Source organism: Stigmatopora nigra, chromosome 18 (genome assembly GCF_051989575.1).
Source record: "Stigmatopora nigra isolate UIUO_SnigA chromosome 18, RoL_Snig_1.1, whole genome shotgun sequence".
In the NCBI taxonomy this organism is placed as follows: Eukaryota; Metazoa; Chordata; class Actinopteri; order Syngnathiformes; family Syngnathidae; genus Stigmatopora; species Stigmatopora nigra.
The window spans coordinates 3,558,015-3,576,430 of NC_135525.1; the positions used below are offsets into that span (position 1 = coordinate 3,558,015).

The following is an 18,416-nucleotide window of genomic DNA, read 5'->3' on the forward strand; positions in this document are numbered from 1 at the left end:
AAAATCGTTTTCACTACGAATCCAAATACGACATTGTAAATTGCGAAATTATGGAAAAGCAGAATTTCAAACAGGTAAATTTAGACTTTCAACCACAGGTAAATCGTATCAGATATTAGCAGATTTCCTTACTGCAATTGGCTAGAAAAAAAATGAAATCAATACTGAAGTGTCCTTAAAATTTAATTAATTGAATCAGTTTAATTAAATGTTCACGATAAAATTATTTTTTGCAATTAATATGATTATTTCATTAAGTGTTTATTCTCCATGTTATCATATCATTTTTTAATTCAAATTTAGGCAAATCATGGTGATTCACGCTTGACACGTTAGAATTCCTCATTTGTCATATAGCGTCTCCTTGTGGATATAATACTCATTTCATCTCATTTTTTGAACTGCTTTTTCCTCATTAGGACGGCGGGGGGTGCTGGAGCCTATATACTATAAATAAAGAAAGAAAGGGAAATAAATATTAATGTTTTCAATCTCGCCGCTCCCCTATTTGAAAAAGTTATTAGAATAATAATAATAAATAATTGCTGTTATGCTTGGGATGTATTTGTTGCCTCGTGAACGTCGTCCTTAGTCCTTAATGTGGTACTTGGTGCAAAAACTTTGACCATCACTGTTTTCGGGCAAATAAATGTAAAGTTTTCAAACAAAAACTAAGTTTTTCAAAGTTGCTCAAATGTGGATTCATTTTTCAAATTATATGGGCTTTCTCTTACATAAATGTAAAAGAAATGAACAAGAAAAGTTGAAATATTTTGTTTTCACTTTTTAAAGGGTAGCCCAAAATGGAAAAGTTAGACAAAATTTTACCTCATAATCAAATCCAATGCAAGAGTTGCACCAAATATTTAGCCACAAAAAATAATGTGTGAATTCAATGACTACTTTTAGAATCATTTAACAGTAAACTTATTGTTGAAAGCATACATTGGCTGGACCCTTGTAAAGATAAAGGGATCGGAAAAATGAATGAATTAATAATTGGATGGAATAGGAACAACTCTTGTGGGGATGAGGAACAGAATATAAAGGAATTGATAATTTTATTTACCTCAAATGTGACATGTTCCCCCATAAACACATTAAAGATGTAATAAGATTGTTATAGTAATGTGGAGAATGCTATGAATTGCTGTAAAATAATGTGGTTGAGGGCATTGACTATATACATATACAGTGGTATCTTGACATATGAGTCTTCCAATATAATACACATTTGAGATACGAGGAAAATTCTGAAAAAAATGCATAGAAGCAGGCAGAGACAGAGGGTTGAGGCAGCACTAACCAAAACTTTAATTACTAGAGAAGTTCTCAAGAATAAGAAGACTTAGAAACTAAAGAGCAAATCCAAACCATGAGAGGGACGACGCGGGGAAACGAGGAGCACACGTGAACACAGGTTGATAAACACAAGATGACTCAACATGATCCGACAAGGAATGACATATACAAAGGTTTAAATAGACAGATGCGGGTTGACGAAACAAGTAACCAGGAGATACAACAGAGGCAGGGAAAAAAACAGGTTAATTTGAATGGTCAATCACAAGGACAGGTCATACAGAGGAAAACACCCAACAAAATCTGACCAACCCAATGTGTAACATAGATACTGTTTAAAAGATTCAGGTAATCCAGACAATTTTTTTTCATGAAAATTCCCACCGTTATCATCACTTTAGTTGCAACTTGAATAGAAAATATTGTCAAAAGTCAAGACATGGAAAAGGTTAGAAATAATTGTTTTTAGTTTAAATAATAATAGCTAGTTCACAACTATATTGAGCTGTTGTGAGAGAATCTTGATTATATGGAAAATCAGAAGTCCCATTAAGGCAATTAGATTGGTTCTGGAGGTATGGCATATAATTTCCCCGGATGACCTTAACATGTTAGAAGTTACAATTCTAAAGTTCTGCAAAGTTGTAATTACGTCAAATTGAGATTTTTTTTTTTGTCGAAAGCAACGTTTGGGAGAGAAAATTATTATTTCAAACCTTATCAATGCCTTGACTTGATTTAGTTTGCAACTCATTTGATTTATAAAAGTGATATTTCATGGGTGAACAACCACAATCTTTTGAAACAAAGTGTATATCCTCTATATTCCAGTTTATTCTACAACAATTACAGCAAATTAAATTGTTGTTCATTGGCCACATTTAAATGCAAACCATAATTGGTTTAGGGTTCTATTTTTCCTGTTATTATTATTTTATTTTGGGAATTATTCATTTACGTGCACACAATCTACATGGTTATAAATCAATTATATTCTTTTCTGACTGCAATGACATACATTGTGGATGTAATGATGCAAATTGTGTCATTTTTGCCAAAATCATTTTGTTGCAAATCTTGCCATCACATTACTTAACACCAGAGAGAACACTTTCATGGCCAGATGTTTGCTTTTTAAAAAGAACCCAAAATCAAGTAATCGGGTTATTTGAAATACGGGGAATCGTAATTTTTTTTACTGGGTTTATTTTGCTGGAGTATATCTTTGTATGTAAATCTGGCCATGAAATCAAATTTTATATAGGTCTAAGTGAGCAATGATGATCTTCTTGGTGGAGTTGATCTCAATTGCTACTCTGACTCCGTAACCTAGACCACAAAAAAGAGCAAAATATTTTACAGAAATGATAAAAAAATGTCTTATAAGTGTGTGGACATCCATGTACTGGGATGTACATAATTGAGTGTGTGATACGGGTTTATGTATGCCTGCGAGGGGTGGAAACATCTATTAATTGCTGTGAATTCAATTCAGTATGTGTGCTTCAAATCAGGGATACTGTATGTAAACTCCTGCATTTGATTTTAAATATCTAAATTGGTATACATAAATAATAGACATTAAAAGCAATTAGATGATTTTGTCACTTGAGAACACGATATATAATATAAATATCATACTGTTGGGTTTATTCTGTTTTATTATTATAATAGTTATATTAATTCATTTCTTTATTAAATCATTCTCTTTCTTTTCTCTGTATTAATTCATTACTTTGTTAAATCATTCTCTTTCTGTTTTTCAAAAGTGTTGAGGTCACACCAAGTCATCTTTAACCTGGACAGCCTGTTCCAGGATGGTTATACAAACAATCCACCCAATCTGGGTCCTTGAGATTTGGTGGGCCCTTGGTGACGAGGACAGGGCTATTCGGACAATAACAAGAATATTGTTATCGTTATGTAACCGTACACTTCGGGTTTTTCTGTATGTAACGATTATATGATTATGATTATATTATATGATTCTTAGGTCAAGGAGGTTGTATAATTACTCTAATCTAAATGTTGTTAGGTCTAGTCCCTGTTTTTGTTATTAGTAAAATACTTTGATTGTTATTGTAGTCCCAGATGTTGTTTTTACTCATACGTGATGGAATGATCAACAACTCTGTAACTTGTGACCATAAGAATGGGACGAAAACGTCTATTCGAGGAGACGTTCGGAAGTTGTAAGGGACACTTGCTGTAATGCTCCCCTCCGGAGGCTTTTTATCTGTTGTATCCATTTCTATTTAATTAAATGTCAATAATTGAATAAGATGTCTTCCTGCAGTTATTGATAATTACGGACGAAGGTAATTATTAATGAACCTGACACATACATTAATAAAATGATTGCATGAATTTACCCTTCCAAATTCTCTGCTTTTGCTTCTCATCTTATTTACTTGACATTCAGCTATATCCGCTCGTTCCTGAGCCTCTTCCAGCTCATGCTGGACTTTCCTTAATTTAGCCATATGAACATTGGCCAGCTCCTCCTGTGCAAATGATAAATTAGAAAAAAAGCAACACATATTGTCAGTATTATGATCAATGTAGTTCAAATAAGACCTTACCACTTCTTCATTCTGCCGTTTGTATACTTTGACTTTAAGTTGCAGTTTATCAACAAGGTCCTGCAGTCTCAAAACAGTCTTTTTGTCTTCTTCTGTCTGGTATGTGAGCTCTCTGATCCGCCTTTCATATTTACGAATCCCCTTCATTGCATCTGCAGCTCTTCTTTGTTCAGTCTCCATTTCCCCCTCCAGTTCGCGCACCTAAACAAATACGCAAACCTACAAATGTATACCTTGTCTCTTTAATCTCACCAGACTATGGTGAACATGTTTGCCTACCCTAGCCTCCATTTTCTGGAGTTGCTTTTTGCCGCCCTTCAATGCAAGACTCTCAGCTTCATCGAGACGATGCTGTAGGTCCTTCACCGAGGTCTCCATGTTTTTCTTCATCCTCTCCAGGTGACTGCTGGTGTCTTGCTCCTTCTTGAGTTCCTCAGCCATCATGGCTGCCTGCATGGAAACAAAAGAAGGAATGGCAATCTCTAAATTCAATGGGTTACAACTAATAGGAAATGAAATGTGATAGTTACATCAGTGATCGCTTTCTTAGCTTTCTCATCAGCATTGCGAGCCTCTTGGATTGCATCCTCCAGCTCACCCTGCAGCTGGCTGACATCTGCATCCAATTTTTTCTTATGGTTGAGAAGACTTGTGTTCTGAATTTCACATAACAAACAATTATACCCAAAGTCTATCATTTAACAAGCCAAAGTGTGTCAGGTTGATTTATTACAGTACAATTCTGGTAATGTCACTCACTTGTGAATGTAGCAGCCCAGCTCTTTCACTGGCATCTGCCAGTTCCTGCTCAGCTAATTTGCGGGTTCTGTCAGATTGTTCAAGTGCTGCCCTCAACTCTTCCACTTCGGCCTGCATCAAAATATTCCTTCGTTCTAACATGGATACCTGCTCCTTCAACTCCTCTTGGCTGTGCAGTGCATTATTCAGGAGAAGGCTTTGCTCCTGTAGAAAGAAACCTTGAAGTCACTGTTCTAAAAGTATTAATTTTATTTTTATTGCATTGCATTGCATTGTTAGGATATCCTTTTACTTTGAGGTGGGCTTGCAGGCTCTTCAACTGCTTCTGGGCCTCAGAAGCCTGCCGGTTGGAGTGGTTCAAGTGCATCTCCAACTCATTGAGGTCAGTCTCCATTTTCTTCCTTATTCGCATGGCATCATTCTTGCTCCGCACTTCACCATCCAAAGCTGACTGCAAGGTTTCCACCACACGCAGGTGGTTGCGTTTCATTTGCTCCATCTCTTCATCCTTCTCAGCGAGCTTACGATCGACCTCCCCTTTCATTTGAGAAAGTTCAAGCTGGATACGAAGAATTTTGGATTCTTCATGTTCCAGAGAAGCCTTGAAAAAAATGGCGTGTCAACGTTAATGCTGTTCATTCCTAATTTTAGTATTTATATTTTAGTAATACTATTTTAATATTGATCAAAAGGGATTAACATCTCTGAAATATCTTTAACCTCAGAAATTTTCAATGAGAATCTATGTACATTGACCCTTGCATCTTCCATTTCCATCTTCAACAATTATAAAAATATAAAATAGAACCACAAACCTCTGCCTCCTCGAGAGCAGTCTGGATGTTTGTCTTTTCAGACTCTGTATGTTTCTTGGTCTTCTCCAACTCATGCAAGACTTTTCCATTCTCGCCAAGTTGGTCCGAGAGGTCAGAGACCTCCTCTACAAAGCATATTTCATATCCAAAAGCTTATTAGACATATAGTATGTACAACATATTTACATACTTTAGAAGTGTGTGCATGTGTGCTGCATTTTTTTTTGTTGCCATACTATAAAATACATACGTTGTAAATTTGTATTTTCTCGTTTTAGCACGTCAAGGTGTTCCAGCGCTTCCTCGTAGGAGTTTTTGATTTTGAAAAGATCTGTGCTCAGGGTACGGCATTCCCTCTGCGAACCTTCGAGCTCTGCTTGACTTTCTTCAAATTTCTGTCTTGACTCAGACAAAATCTGAAGATAACAAAATTCACGGTAGCTACAATTTACTAGCCTGCTGAAAAAATAGTTAAGCAATGCTCTATAATTCTGATTCAAGAACTACAGATTGATAAGGTGTCCCTCTGACCTTATCAAAGCTTCTCTGCTTTTTATCCAGAAGAGCTGCTTGTACATTGGTTCTTTCTACTTCAGCCATGAGGTCCTCCACTTCTCCTTGGAGCCTCTGCTTTGTTTTCTCCAACGAGGAACACTTGGCATTCCCAGCTTCAATTGATTCTTCAGCATCTTGCAAGCGTTGAGTGAGCTTTTTCCTGAACAAATGCAACATTTAAGATTTCAGGACTAACTTTCTCTGACCAGAGCATGTATTTGTTTGAGTAGGATGCTTACTTTGCTTCTTCCAGCTCATCATTACGCTGGATTGCATCAGTCTCATATTTGGTTCTCCATTGTGCCACTTCAGTGTTGGCTTTAGACATTGCTCTTTGGAGTTCAGCTTTGGCCTCCTGCTCTTCTTCAAACTGCTCCCTAAGTAGATCACAGTCATGACGTGCAGATTGGAGAGCGTGGGCCATGGCACTCTTAGCCTTAAAAAAAAAAAGACATAGTAGGTACTCGCACTAGTGTTATTATTATTATTGTTTAAATGTGTGTATATGTTGCATGTTTTTCAGTGATATATTTGAGTGTGTCACAGACAAAACTGATTACCCTAAATTCCGATGAGTTGTAGTGCAAAGTCTTTAAGAAAAAACTGAATCATGTGTCTAAACTTATAAGACCCTAACTCAGTCATTATTTCTCGATTGATAAATTAAGACCAAATATGATTCTTATATTAACTAAATCTATATTTTAGGAAACATTAAAACAACAAACCTTGGTTTCCTCCTCCAATTGTCTCTTTAGTTCTTCAATTTGTTGGGTGAAAGCAAGTTTTCCCCTAGACATATGAGAAAGGGCTGCTTCCTTCTCCTCCAGAAGGCGAGAAAACTCACCTGCTCAAGAATCACAAAATATATTTTAAAAAACTTTGTTGAAAAAACTTTCTATTCACTTCCAATAGAACAGGGGTACTAGGTTTTTATTCCACAAAGGGGCTCAGTGGGTCCTGGTCTTTGTTCCAGCTGATGCAGAACAGACAATTTAACCAATTAGGTTTCTGCTGAAACAAGCGGTGCCTGACTGCAATCAACTAAATCTACTTGTAAAATACTGTATTGGTGAAAAAATGTTGTATTATTCTGTTGGCCTAAAAATCTGCACTTCTTTGTGGATTAATTGCCAAGTCCTGCAAGAAAAAAAAGTCAGTACATTACCATTTTCATTTTGGAGTTTTGCTCTTTGTGTGTTTAATTCAGTGATTAAACGAGACTCTTCATCATGTTTCGCCTTGTATTCATTTAGTTGATCCTCCATTGAGTGACATAGTTTCTCATATTGAATCTGTTTTTAGTATTGAAATACAAAACTCAGTATTTTATTTTCCAAAAAGCGAATGAATATAAAACAAAATTACCTTTGTTTTTACTGCAGCCTCAATGTTGCCTGACATATCATCAACTTCCATCTTGTACTCGCTCTTCTCTTTCTCCAGCTTTTGTTTGACCCGTTGAAGGTTGTCAATGTGCTCCCCTAGCTCAGCTACACTGTCGGCGTGTTTCTTCCTCAAAGCAGCAGCAATTGCTTCATGATGGAGTGTCGACTCCTCAAGGTCCCGTCTCAATTTTTGAAACTCCATTTCTCTCTTCTTATTCATCTCTATCTGAGCTGTGGTGGCCCCTCCAGCTTCCTCCAACCTCTCGCTGATCTCCTCAAGCTCTCTTGCAAGTTCACATCGCTGTTTCTCCACCTTGGCTCGGGCAACATGCTCTGCTTCAATCTCCTCTTCCAACTCTGAAATACGTGCCTAGGGTAGAGAACAGTTCCTTCATTTATGTATTTCCCATATCGCCTATGCACACAAAATGATTGCAGGGGGTGCTGGACCCTATCCCCCCAAGTGTAGGCACCAGGTGTGGGACACCATGAATTGGTGCCTAGTCAATTACTGGGCACAAGGAGACAGACAACCATTCGTGCTCACACTCATATTTAGGGACAATTTAGAGTGTTCAACCATCCCTCCAAGCATGATTTGGAATCTGGCAGGGAAACCGAAGTACCCAGAGAAAACCCACACAAACCCGGGGAGATTATGCAAACTCCCCCACAGGAAGATTCAGACCGGGGATCGGATCAAACCTTCTATTGCTGTGAGGTCGACGAGTTAACCACTCGTCCACTGGGCCCCCCAATAGAGAACAGTTCATATATGCCCAATGTTTGAACTCTGAAATTCTGGAACTGGATGAAATTAACAATTGTACCACTTGGTGTTCCACCTGAGTTCCGTATGGAAATTACCTGCAGTTCCTTGATCTTTTTCTGAGACTGCACAGCTATACTCTGCTCATCTAGAATTTTGGATGCATGCTGATTTAATTCAAATTCTTTCCTGGAAAAAAAATAAATACATAGTACATTCATAATGTAATTGTCAAAATGTTAAAATACATTTGCATACTTCTTAAGGTTCTCCTCCAAGATTTGTTTGTCACTCTCCAAATCCATAATGGCTTCTTGAGCGAGTTTAAAATCTCCTTCAATCTTCCTTTTGCCCCTTTCAATATCCATACGGTGCTTTTTTTCTTGTTCTAGAGAGCCCTCCAGCTATTTTACAAACAGAAAGATACATTCGCATTAATATTTTAGACCATGTTTGACTTAATGTATATCCTGTAAAATATAGACGGACATCATCAACTTGTTGCTCTAGCTTGATTTTAGCTTTGCTGAGAGAGTTGACTTTGTCTTCTTCGGCTTGTAGGTCCTCCAGGGTCTGCTGATGTGCATGTTGCAAGGCTGACTTTTCTTTGGATAACTTGGCAATTGTATCATCCAGGGAAGTCATCTCTTCTGTCAAATTTTTCACCTGAGAAATAACAAATAGATTCAGGATAAAAATACACTTTTACACTAAAATTAAATTGTCTTGTTGATGCAAACCTTGTTTTCAGTTGCATGCTTTTCCTTCTCGACTTTTGCCAGGGTGAGCTCTAGGTCATCAATATCCCTTTTCAGCTCACAACATTCATCTTCTAGCTTCCTCTTCTTAGCAGTAAGTTCAGCATTTACCTCCTCCTCATCTTCCAGGCGCTCACTCAGTTCTTTGGCTTTTGCCTCTAACATAATCTTGTTTTTGATTAGTCCGTCACATCTTTCTTCTGCATCTGCCAGGGTTTCACCTTCCTAAAATATGAAAGGCAACACAACAATATAAAACGTAATTCTTACCCAGCGGACTGTTTGGTGTTTGACCATCATCACTCTATAAACCAACTGCTTGGCTGATCATGAGAAATCACAGGCATACATTCTTTACTTATGCACTAAATAAATTGAACGTACAAGTTGTTTATATGATTTCTACACTTACTGTTTGAATCTGCAGACACAAATCATTCTTCTCCTGAACCAAGGAAACCATTTTGGCTTCTAACTCCTTTCTCTTTGCCTCAGATTTAGCTAAATCTTCTTTACATTTGGCAAATTCTTCCTTCATCAGGGCCATTTCCTTCTCTGTTTCAGCACTTCTCAAAATTGGTTTGATCTTGAAGTAAAGTTTCATCCATGGCCAGTGTTTGACATTCATGAAGGAGCGTATGTTGTACTGGATGGTATAAACAGATTCTCTACAAGGGTGTTGAATTCAAGCAATAAAGACAACATCATAATAATTACCGAATTTGACCTATCAATCTTCTTACCTTCTCTCTGACATTTGCTGGATTTCCTTTCTTCTGAGGAAGCCCCGACACAGAGCTTGAGTAATGGTGATGAGAGAGGCCAGACGCTCATCCCTCATTTCTTCAAGAAGCCCCAATAGACCTGCTTTGAAGAACACCTACAGAAAAACAAAAGGAAGAGAATACGTTGTCCTTTGAGAAAGACCAAATAAGAAGGATTACAAAAGTGTCTGCTCTCCTTACCTTTGTATGCCCAAACCTATACTGTGTGTGATCCACATCGATAGATCCCAAGAGCTTCTCAGCAGCTTTCTTGTTGTCAATGAATTGTCCTTCTGGGATAACACTGGCATTCAACACTTTGTATCTGCAGAAAATAGAATAAAAATGAATGGAAATTTCTCAAAATGACTGAGAGAAAGCAATTCAAACATCAATGAAGTTTTTTTTCCCGATTATTTGTTATTTCATGATCATCTTGGCGGTCCAGTATACAATGGTTCATGCATCAGCCTCACAGATCTGGGATTTGGGGTTCAAGCCCAGGGCCAGACCTTCCTGTTTTGAATTTGCATGTTCTCCCCGGGCTTGCGTGGGTGTTCTATGGGTTTCCTCCCTTATCTCAAAAATATTTATGGTAGGCTGGTTGAACACTCTAAATTCCTAGTTAAAATGAATTTGAACATATATTGTTTTCCATCCCAGGCAATGAATTAACAACATTTTTTCAATTTTTCCATTATTACGCCATTATAAAAAAGAAATCCTTTAATTTATTTTTTTTACCTTTGCTTGAAATCCCCATACAGAATCCGACTCGGAAAGCCTTTTCTGCAGATTCTTATTCCTTCCAGCACACCATTACATCGTAGCTGGTGTATAACCAGATGGTGTTCCATAATTCCTAATTGAGAACAACTGACATAAAATATTCATATTTTCTATACACGTACATATACTTCCACAAAATGATAAGACACATTTCCATTTAACATCCCAAATCGATGGTAAGTAAGGAGATCGAGGATTTGAAGTTTAAATTCAAACCAAAACATGCCCCAATAATGTATTTTCTCTTTTGACTGAGCGGTTTATCTACCTTTAAATTTTTAAAAATCGCTTTATTCATCCTATCATTTCACATTATCTGTCCCCCAGAATCTTGCCTGCTAGATATGTTTTGGTCTTCGACTTGTTGAGCCAACTTTCTACTCTATTGAAAAATACATTACATCAAATGATATGACAGAATTACCTGGAGTTTTAGTTTCATTTGGAATGAGACATCTAACAAAATGTGGATGGGTACTCTTGAGATTTGTCATGAGCTTCCCAAGGTTCTCCTGTTGGAAGTAATCATTGTCATTGTATTATTGCCACCATCTCAAACTATGACTGTATAGTATGTATATCAACACAATATTACCCTGAATAGGGCTGAAACTGTCTGGAAAGATGAACCCTTCTTTTTGGCAGCCTTCTTTGTTCCAGCTGAGTTTTCTATAAATAAAGGTCTGATCAGAACACCATAACCAAGTAGATAAAATATTTTAAACAAATTATGCATGGTCTTACCATCTGATGAAGAATAACTGCTGTACAGAAATGCCAAGAGTTTTAGGCTTGCTTTCTGGAAGAGCTGGACTACAGTTTCATTGAGCGGATCTTTGTTCTTGTCTAACCAACCTGTAATGCTATAATCCACAGTGCCAGCATAATGCACCAGAGAGAAGTGAGCCTCAGCTTTGCCTTTGACAGGCTTTGGCTTCTGAAAGTTGTTTGATTTTCCAAGATGTTGATCATACAGCTTGTTTTTAAAGGTGCTATCTGAAGCCTTAGGGAACATACATTCCTCTTCAAGGATAGAAAGGATGCCCATTGGCTGGGATGGACAAAGAATAGGAAAACATACTTTATTTCCATTTTCTGCATAAAGAGCTGATTATTTGTTGTCAACCTTTTCAATGAGCTCGATACAAGCAGCCAGATCCATCCCAAAGTCAATGAACTCCCACTCGATGCCCTCTTTCTTATACTCCTCTTGTTCCAACACAAACATGTGATGGTTGAAAAACTGTTGCAGTTTTTCATTAGTGAAATTAATACAGAGCTGCTCCAGACTATTATACTGAAGGAAAAAAAAAACTTTCATATACAGTGTTCCATTATGACGACAGTAATTTTGAATGAAAACGTACGTCAAAAATCTCAAATCCAGCAATGTCCAAGACTCCAATAAAGAATTGACGAGGCTGTTTGGTGTCCAGCATCTGATTGATGCGAAGGACCATCCACAGAAACATCTTCTCATAGACTGATTTGGCCAATGCACCGATGGAATTGTAGACCTGCACAATGAGATATAGTACAGGATTATATGAACAAAAAATAAATAGGACATAGTTATCATAGTATGCTAGTGTGTAATGTCAATATTATATATATATATATATATATATATATATATATATATATATATATATATATATATATATATATATATATATATATATATATATATATATAAAATCAAATAATATTACTTATGATATACATAAAACCATCAACCACCAACTAATCAATGGAGGAAAATTTTGACAATTCTACTATGATTAAGTGTTTTCTCGACTTCCCAAAATGGTATGCAAAATCATATAAAATACAGATGCAATCTGTACCTTTATCATAATTTCAAAATTATTTTCATGGTAATTTTCTATAGTTGTTATCAAGAGCAGAGGACTCAAACTATGGGGCCAATTATACTCCCACATACATTCGGCCCGATTGCAACTAATATTTCCATTATCCATTCACTCACTTTCAACACTGCTTTCCCTGTTGCTATCGTGGGATGCTGGATCTTATCCTATCTAAATTTGGGTTTAAGGCATATTACATCCTAAACAGTTTGGCAGTCAGTTGTAGAGCACACACTGAGACAGACAATCACTGGTATTTACAATCATTCCGACACTGAGTGGTAACGGATCTCAAGCCGCCTGCACCGAAAGCGAATGTATGATAGAGAGATATACCTGTTGCACAGTCTGCCCTTTAGTAACATACTCATTCCCCACTTTGACCCTGGGGTAACACAGTGCTTTCAATAGGTCTGCAGAGTTTAGACCCATTAGGTAAGCTGCTTTGTCAGCCACTATTGAAAATTAAACACAAAAATTAGAGATCATTTTTAGTGTACAAAATCATTGAGTTGGGGTGATACAAATTACCTTCTGTCCCATCTGGTTCTGCCTGCTCTTCTCTCTGCTTCTGCTTAAACTTCATGTTCCCGTAATGCATCGCAGCACCTGTTAGCTTGTAAATGCCGATCCGTTCATCTCCGCTGAAGCCAAGGGTGTCAATGGCACTCTAAAAGAGATCATGAGAAAAAGTGTTTTAGTGTGCATGTCAATTCATTCATTGATTTTCTGAACCGGTTTTTCCTCACAAGGGTCGCGTGAGTCACTGGAGCCTATCCCAGCTAACTACGGGGACCAGACGGGGGGGACACCCTAAAACGATGGCCAGCCAATCGCAGGACCGAACGAGACAGACAACCATTCACACTCGTACTCATACATAGGGGTAATTTAGAGTGTTCAACCGGCATACCATGTATGTTTTTTGAGAAGTGGGAGTAAAATGGAGTTCCCAGAGAAAACCCAAGCAACCCGGGGAGAACATGCAAAGTCCACACAGTGAGGACTGACCTTGGTTTGAAACCTGGACCCCGGAACTGTGAAGCCGAGGCACTAACCACTCAGTCGCTTTGCATGTCAATTACCATCTGATATTTTGTTTGAAATGTTGACTTACATCTGTAGCCAACAGCTCCTCACTATCATCAATGCTTGCTACACTGATTTCCCCCTGGCTGACAAACGGGAAGTCGTACGGGTTGGTCGTAATAAGCAGAGCCTCTAGAAGGAGATTCCAGGATATATTTGAATAAGAGTAATATTAGCATTTTTCAACAGCAACCCCATGTTTATAACCAGTAAATTGTTACCTATGAGCTCAGGCTTTTTGTTGGACATGATCTGGTAAAAAATATGGTAGCTCCTCTCTGCTGACAGCTGGAACGTAACTCGGGATTTTTCCAACAAATCTAACAAATATGAAGGAATCATTCATAAGCAACAGGCTGAAACATGCAAATGTCTTTCATTTCACTTACACGTTTCGATATCCGCGGAGGCCAACTTCCCTGTTGTACCAAAATGAATTCTTATGAATTTGCCCTGTAAGTGGAAAAATATATGGTGTAAATAAAAAAAAGTACATGTTTTTACTAACCTTAATAAATGAGAGCCAAATTTTTTAAAATCTGCTTTACAAGCATAATATTATTGCTTAAAATTGAGTGAAATTGACCTGCACCATACTACTCATACTATTCATTCATTTTGCATACCACTTATCCACTTAAGTATCGCAGGGCACACTATTGACTTACAATTTTATTATATATTCTTTCTAATGTTGATAAAATGACATGAATGAATAATAGTGGTTCTTCAGCGGTTAAAAAAATATTCCACAGAATTTTATTTTTCTTGACCAAATTAGGATCAGGTTATTGTAATTTATAGGTTATTGTGTTTTACAGCCCTTCTATCTTTTTTTAAATTAAATTTTAATATTTCTTAATACATTCCTTTCTACTTTACTTTGTACTTTATACTTTTTACTTTAATGATGAGTGAGGATGTTAATACGTAAGTCCTTTTTTTCTGTTTATGTTTCATATGTACTGTTAACGGATGCAGTTTTTTATATGTATCGTATCTTGTGCTGACCCGGCCCGTCTGTCAAATTTTTAAAGTCAATGTGGCCCCCGGGCCGAAATGTTTGCCCAACCCTGCTAAAGAAGAAGGAAAGGAAAATACTTTTTTTTGTCATCTCGCTGCTAGTGAATAAAATTTAACATAGGGTTGCGTTGTAGCGTTCTAAATAGTGACAACATTTTAATAATATTGAATTATTGTGGGAGTATTATGGCTTTACTCACAAAACGTGAAGAGTTATCATTTCTGAGAGTCTTGGCATTTCCAAAAGCCTCAAGCAGAGGGTTAGCAGAGATTATCTGGTCTTCCAGGTTTCCCTTCAACATCAAGAACAAACAAAATCCATGTTCAAAACCATCAATTATCAGGGGATAAAAAAATGTTTGTTCAGCAATTAATATGGTATTATCCAAGAGAGATGGCCATTTTAAACCCTTAACTTTTGATTCAATGCACTGCTTATCCTCACAACGGTCAAGGGGGATGCTGGAGCCTATGCTAGCCAATTGTGGGCAGCAGGCAGGGGACTCTCACACCTAAGGGCAATTTAAAGTGTTCAACGAGCCTGCCATGCATGTTTATGGATGTCACCGAGAGGAAGGTCAGAACCCACTGGGGATTGAACCCTTCAACCTCTGTGAACTGTGAGGCAGATGTGTTAACTACTCTCTATCGTGACACATTATTTAAAATCAATTGGACAATAAATTGTGAAACTATCATACCCACATTGTCTGACTAAAAGAACCAATCAGTGTTTAAATTGAGATATACCAAGATTTCCAAATAAATTTGCAGCTAAATTTAAGGTTACTTAACAAAAAAAATCATTTAACTCTACCTGTAACTTGCCCATGGAGCTGGCGTCTTTCTTTTTATCTCCAGACCCTGCAATTGTTGCAAAGTACTGAATGACACGCTTTGTGTTGACAGTCTTCCCTGCACCAGATTCTCCACTGCATTATAGAAAGAAAAAAAACAAAGAATATCATTAATTTGTAACTTTAATTCCTCAAAGAATATTCCTTTTAATAAACATGCAACTCACGTGATAAGGATGGACTGGTTTTCTCTATCTGAAATAAACAGCAGCACAAGTTCATTCTAAATTACAGTTTCTGGAAGAAGTTGAAAAACATTGACTAGTATAAATGTAGACTGTTTACCAGTGAGCATGAACTGATAAGCATTGTCAGAGATGGAGAAGATATGTGGTGGTGCCTCTTGGCGCTTTTTGCCTCTGTAGGCCACCACAACCTCTTGGTTATATACAGGGAGCCATTTGTAAGGATTCACAGTGACACAGAAGAGTCCTGAATATGTCTGAAAGCACATCACATACCCAATATTTTTGTATGCTATGGTGATAATTTTTTTGGAGTATAATCATTTAATTAATGTCATGCATAAAGTGGTAGAATTCGAAGTCCAGACAACTTATTTATTCAAGTTTATGTGAACTTTAAAATACTTTCTATATTTATTCCAAATGACTTAGATATTCAAGTTACTGCATTCATGTGGAAGAATCCATTAACTATCAAGCTGAGAATTTTTTAAATATTTAAGATTTTATTTATTTTATGTGATTACAATTAAGTTTTTATTTTTATTCACATATACATATTAAGATGATTATAGTATGTGTTCTTTAGGCATCCCATAAAAGGACTCACAGCACATGCATTGTTTTAGCCCAGTTGTCCTCAAGTATTATGGAATGTTGGTTTAATATATTTTCAGTCTAATCGTTTCAACTATTATAAAAAAAACAGTCTATTTTAAACATCTACATCTGTTCTTCTAATTGGGATATTAAAAATGCCTATGGTCCCTATATATTTAAGTTGTTTCCTTTTCATTAACTATATTGCTTAAATGTCAAATAATTAAAACAAATTATGCTATATTTGTTTTAAAGGATAAAGGCCTGATAGGGGATTATTGCCCCACCCCTCAAAAGAAAATGTTGGTACGACAAGAAGATAGTGTCTCTTACTGTAAGGTTTCGAAGTTAATTTTGAAGCAACTTAAGTTCTGTAAGTAGTTAGAGCTACTAGTTCTATATTAAAAAATAAAATACCCAGTAGACCAAAATTGAGCATTTTTTTTCACATTGGAAAAATTGGTTGCAATGCTCACATAAATCATCCATGCTGCATAACGCTCTTTGAGATTGTACAGCACAGCAGCTTCATTGAGGTGGGTCATCATGGCCATATCCTCAATTTTGTCAAACTTGGGTGGATTCATGGGGAACACATCATCATCTGTCACTGTAACAACCTATAAGGTTAAGAACAGTTAACATAAATCAATTTGAAGCTCACATTTCATCTTGCGATTTTACCTTCCCAGCATCAGTTTTTACTGTCACTTGTCCCTTGTCTTTGCTCTGTATCGTGCCTTTAACAAAGAGCTCCTTTGGATCCACCACATACACAGCAGTTTTGGCATCAAAGGGCCGATTTTGGGCCTCAATCCGTTCACGTTCAGGCCGCCTCAGGTAGGGGGCAGCCTCCCCAAAAACAGCCATATCAGCATCCATTTTCACTTTGGCAGCTTTCTCTAAGAATGGAATGGGAAAATTGTTATTCTGCCAAAAATAACTAGTTGAACTACTAGAAACACTGTCATGAATTGTAACAAGATATAAGACACAACAACCAACAACAATTATCAGTCATACATACCTACCAGCAGAAGACTCAGCTGTAAAATATAAACGACATCGGTGCTAAAGCCTTTTATAACAACTCCAACACCTATATTTAGGGCAAAGCCATGTGGCGGGTAGAAGAGCGATTACTTTGGCACGTGATTTAATGGGGGTATCACTGAGCTTTTGTTATAAACCCAAGGCACGAAGTAGCTGGGATTAAGGATGAAAAAAATGAATGTCAAAGGATGATGACCTGTACAAGTGATACAAAGCTTGAAACAATTAAGGCTCCATTGAAGATGATTTAGCCTTGGCAACAAACATAACACACACAAAAGCTGCAGTTGTCCTCTTTCAGTCATGCGACATATTGTGTGTGAATTTCAGAAAGCAATGTCAAAAGAGCTTTAGCGTAATACTTCGCCATAGACCCAGACAGTCTTGTTTGGGGGTGACTGGCTTGACAGGGTTCAACGTCAAATTATGTGTCACTAAAATATCATAACTCAGTGGGACTGTTGGAACAGTTGGGATGAAAACCTGCACCCACTGCGGCCTTTTCTGGAATAATTTGCCCTCCCTTGCTCTACAGTGACCACATTACATTGTATCAAAGTGGCATTTCTTCATTGACATCCCATGAGAAAATATAATTGATTTTTTTTTTTTAAATGCAGAAAAAGAGGGGTGTATTCACTTGACCGATAATCAGTACATTGATACAGCAGTCACTGATTATGGAATGGACATCAATTTAACTTTAAATCAGGCCATTTAGGTTCAGTTCCCACTCATTGAGGGTCTAAATGTATAAAGTTTGAAAGTGTAAGGATATGTGGTGTTCAAAGTGAATGAATTAGTTTACTGCTATATCATTTTTTTCCTTTCGTTTCTTTGATTGCCTTGCACACACCCACATAAAATCTCATTTAAGCTATTTATACAACCTGGAATGGTTTCTATCAGATATAAATGTGATATACATGTTTAACCATCAGAAACTTGAAAATAGACTCCAATGGGGAAAAAACATACCACATTTATACATTTTACTGTAATCTTTTTGAGTTTATTGCCTTCAGTCTGTACGTCACTTTATACAAACATGAAATCATTTGTATATAATTAACTGCATTATGGGCTTTGCCAGTATAGACAGAGTATTAATATAGTCTTTGAAGTGATGTATTTAAACTGTCACTCAATTTAAAATCCCCTGTCAGGGTCATGTAGGAGAAAATTAGATGATTGTAAACTGACAACAAAGGTGTTAAATCATGAACAAGCAGGCTATGAACCTTCAGCTTACATTGT

At 36.9% G+C, this 18,416-nt stretch overlaps 1 protein-coding gene across 1 annotated transcript; it reads right to left on the reverse strand.

Moving 5' to 3' along the window:
- Positions 1-1,322: 1,322 nt before the first annotated feature.
- On the reverse strand, positions 1,323-16,998 carry LOC144211383 (myosin heavy chain, skeletal muscle, adult-like). Its single transcript, XM_077738572.1, has 38 exons — positions 16,791-16,998; positions 16,583-16,726; positions 15,607-15,763; positions 15,489-15,516; positions 15,282-15,396; positions 14,665-14,757; positions 13,831-13,894; positions 13,663-13,761; positions 13,470-13,573; positions 12,884-13,022; positions 12,689-12,807; positions 11,849-11,998; positions 11,608-11,778; positions 11,226-11,532; positions 11,077-11,150; positions 10,906-10,993; positions 10,437-10,554; positions 9,894-10,017; positions 9,672-9,808; positions 9,341-9,596; positions 8,911-9,153; positions 8,660-8,836; positions 8,429-8,574; positions 8,269-8,359; positions 7,382-7,771; positions 7,182-7,308; positions 6,742-6,860; positions 6,253-6,449; positions 5,990-6,173; positions 5,709-5,874; positions 5,459-5,583; positions 4,936-5,244; positions 4,644-4,847; positions 4,415-4,540; positions 4,164-4,334; positions 3,885-4,085; positions 3,675-3,806; positions 1,323-2,631 (listed from the first exon to the last, which is right to left on the reverse strand). The coding sequence occupies exons 1-38, from the start codon at positions 16,986-16,988 to the stop codon at positions 2,614-2,616; spliced, it is 5,811 nt and encodes a 1,936-aa protein (XP_077594698.1). The 5' UTR covers positions 16,989-16,998; the 3' UTR covers positions 1,323-2,613.
- Between the last annotated feature and the right edge of the window lie 1,418 nt (positions 16,999-18,416).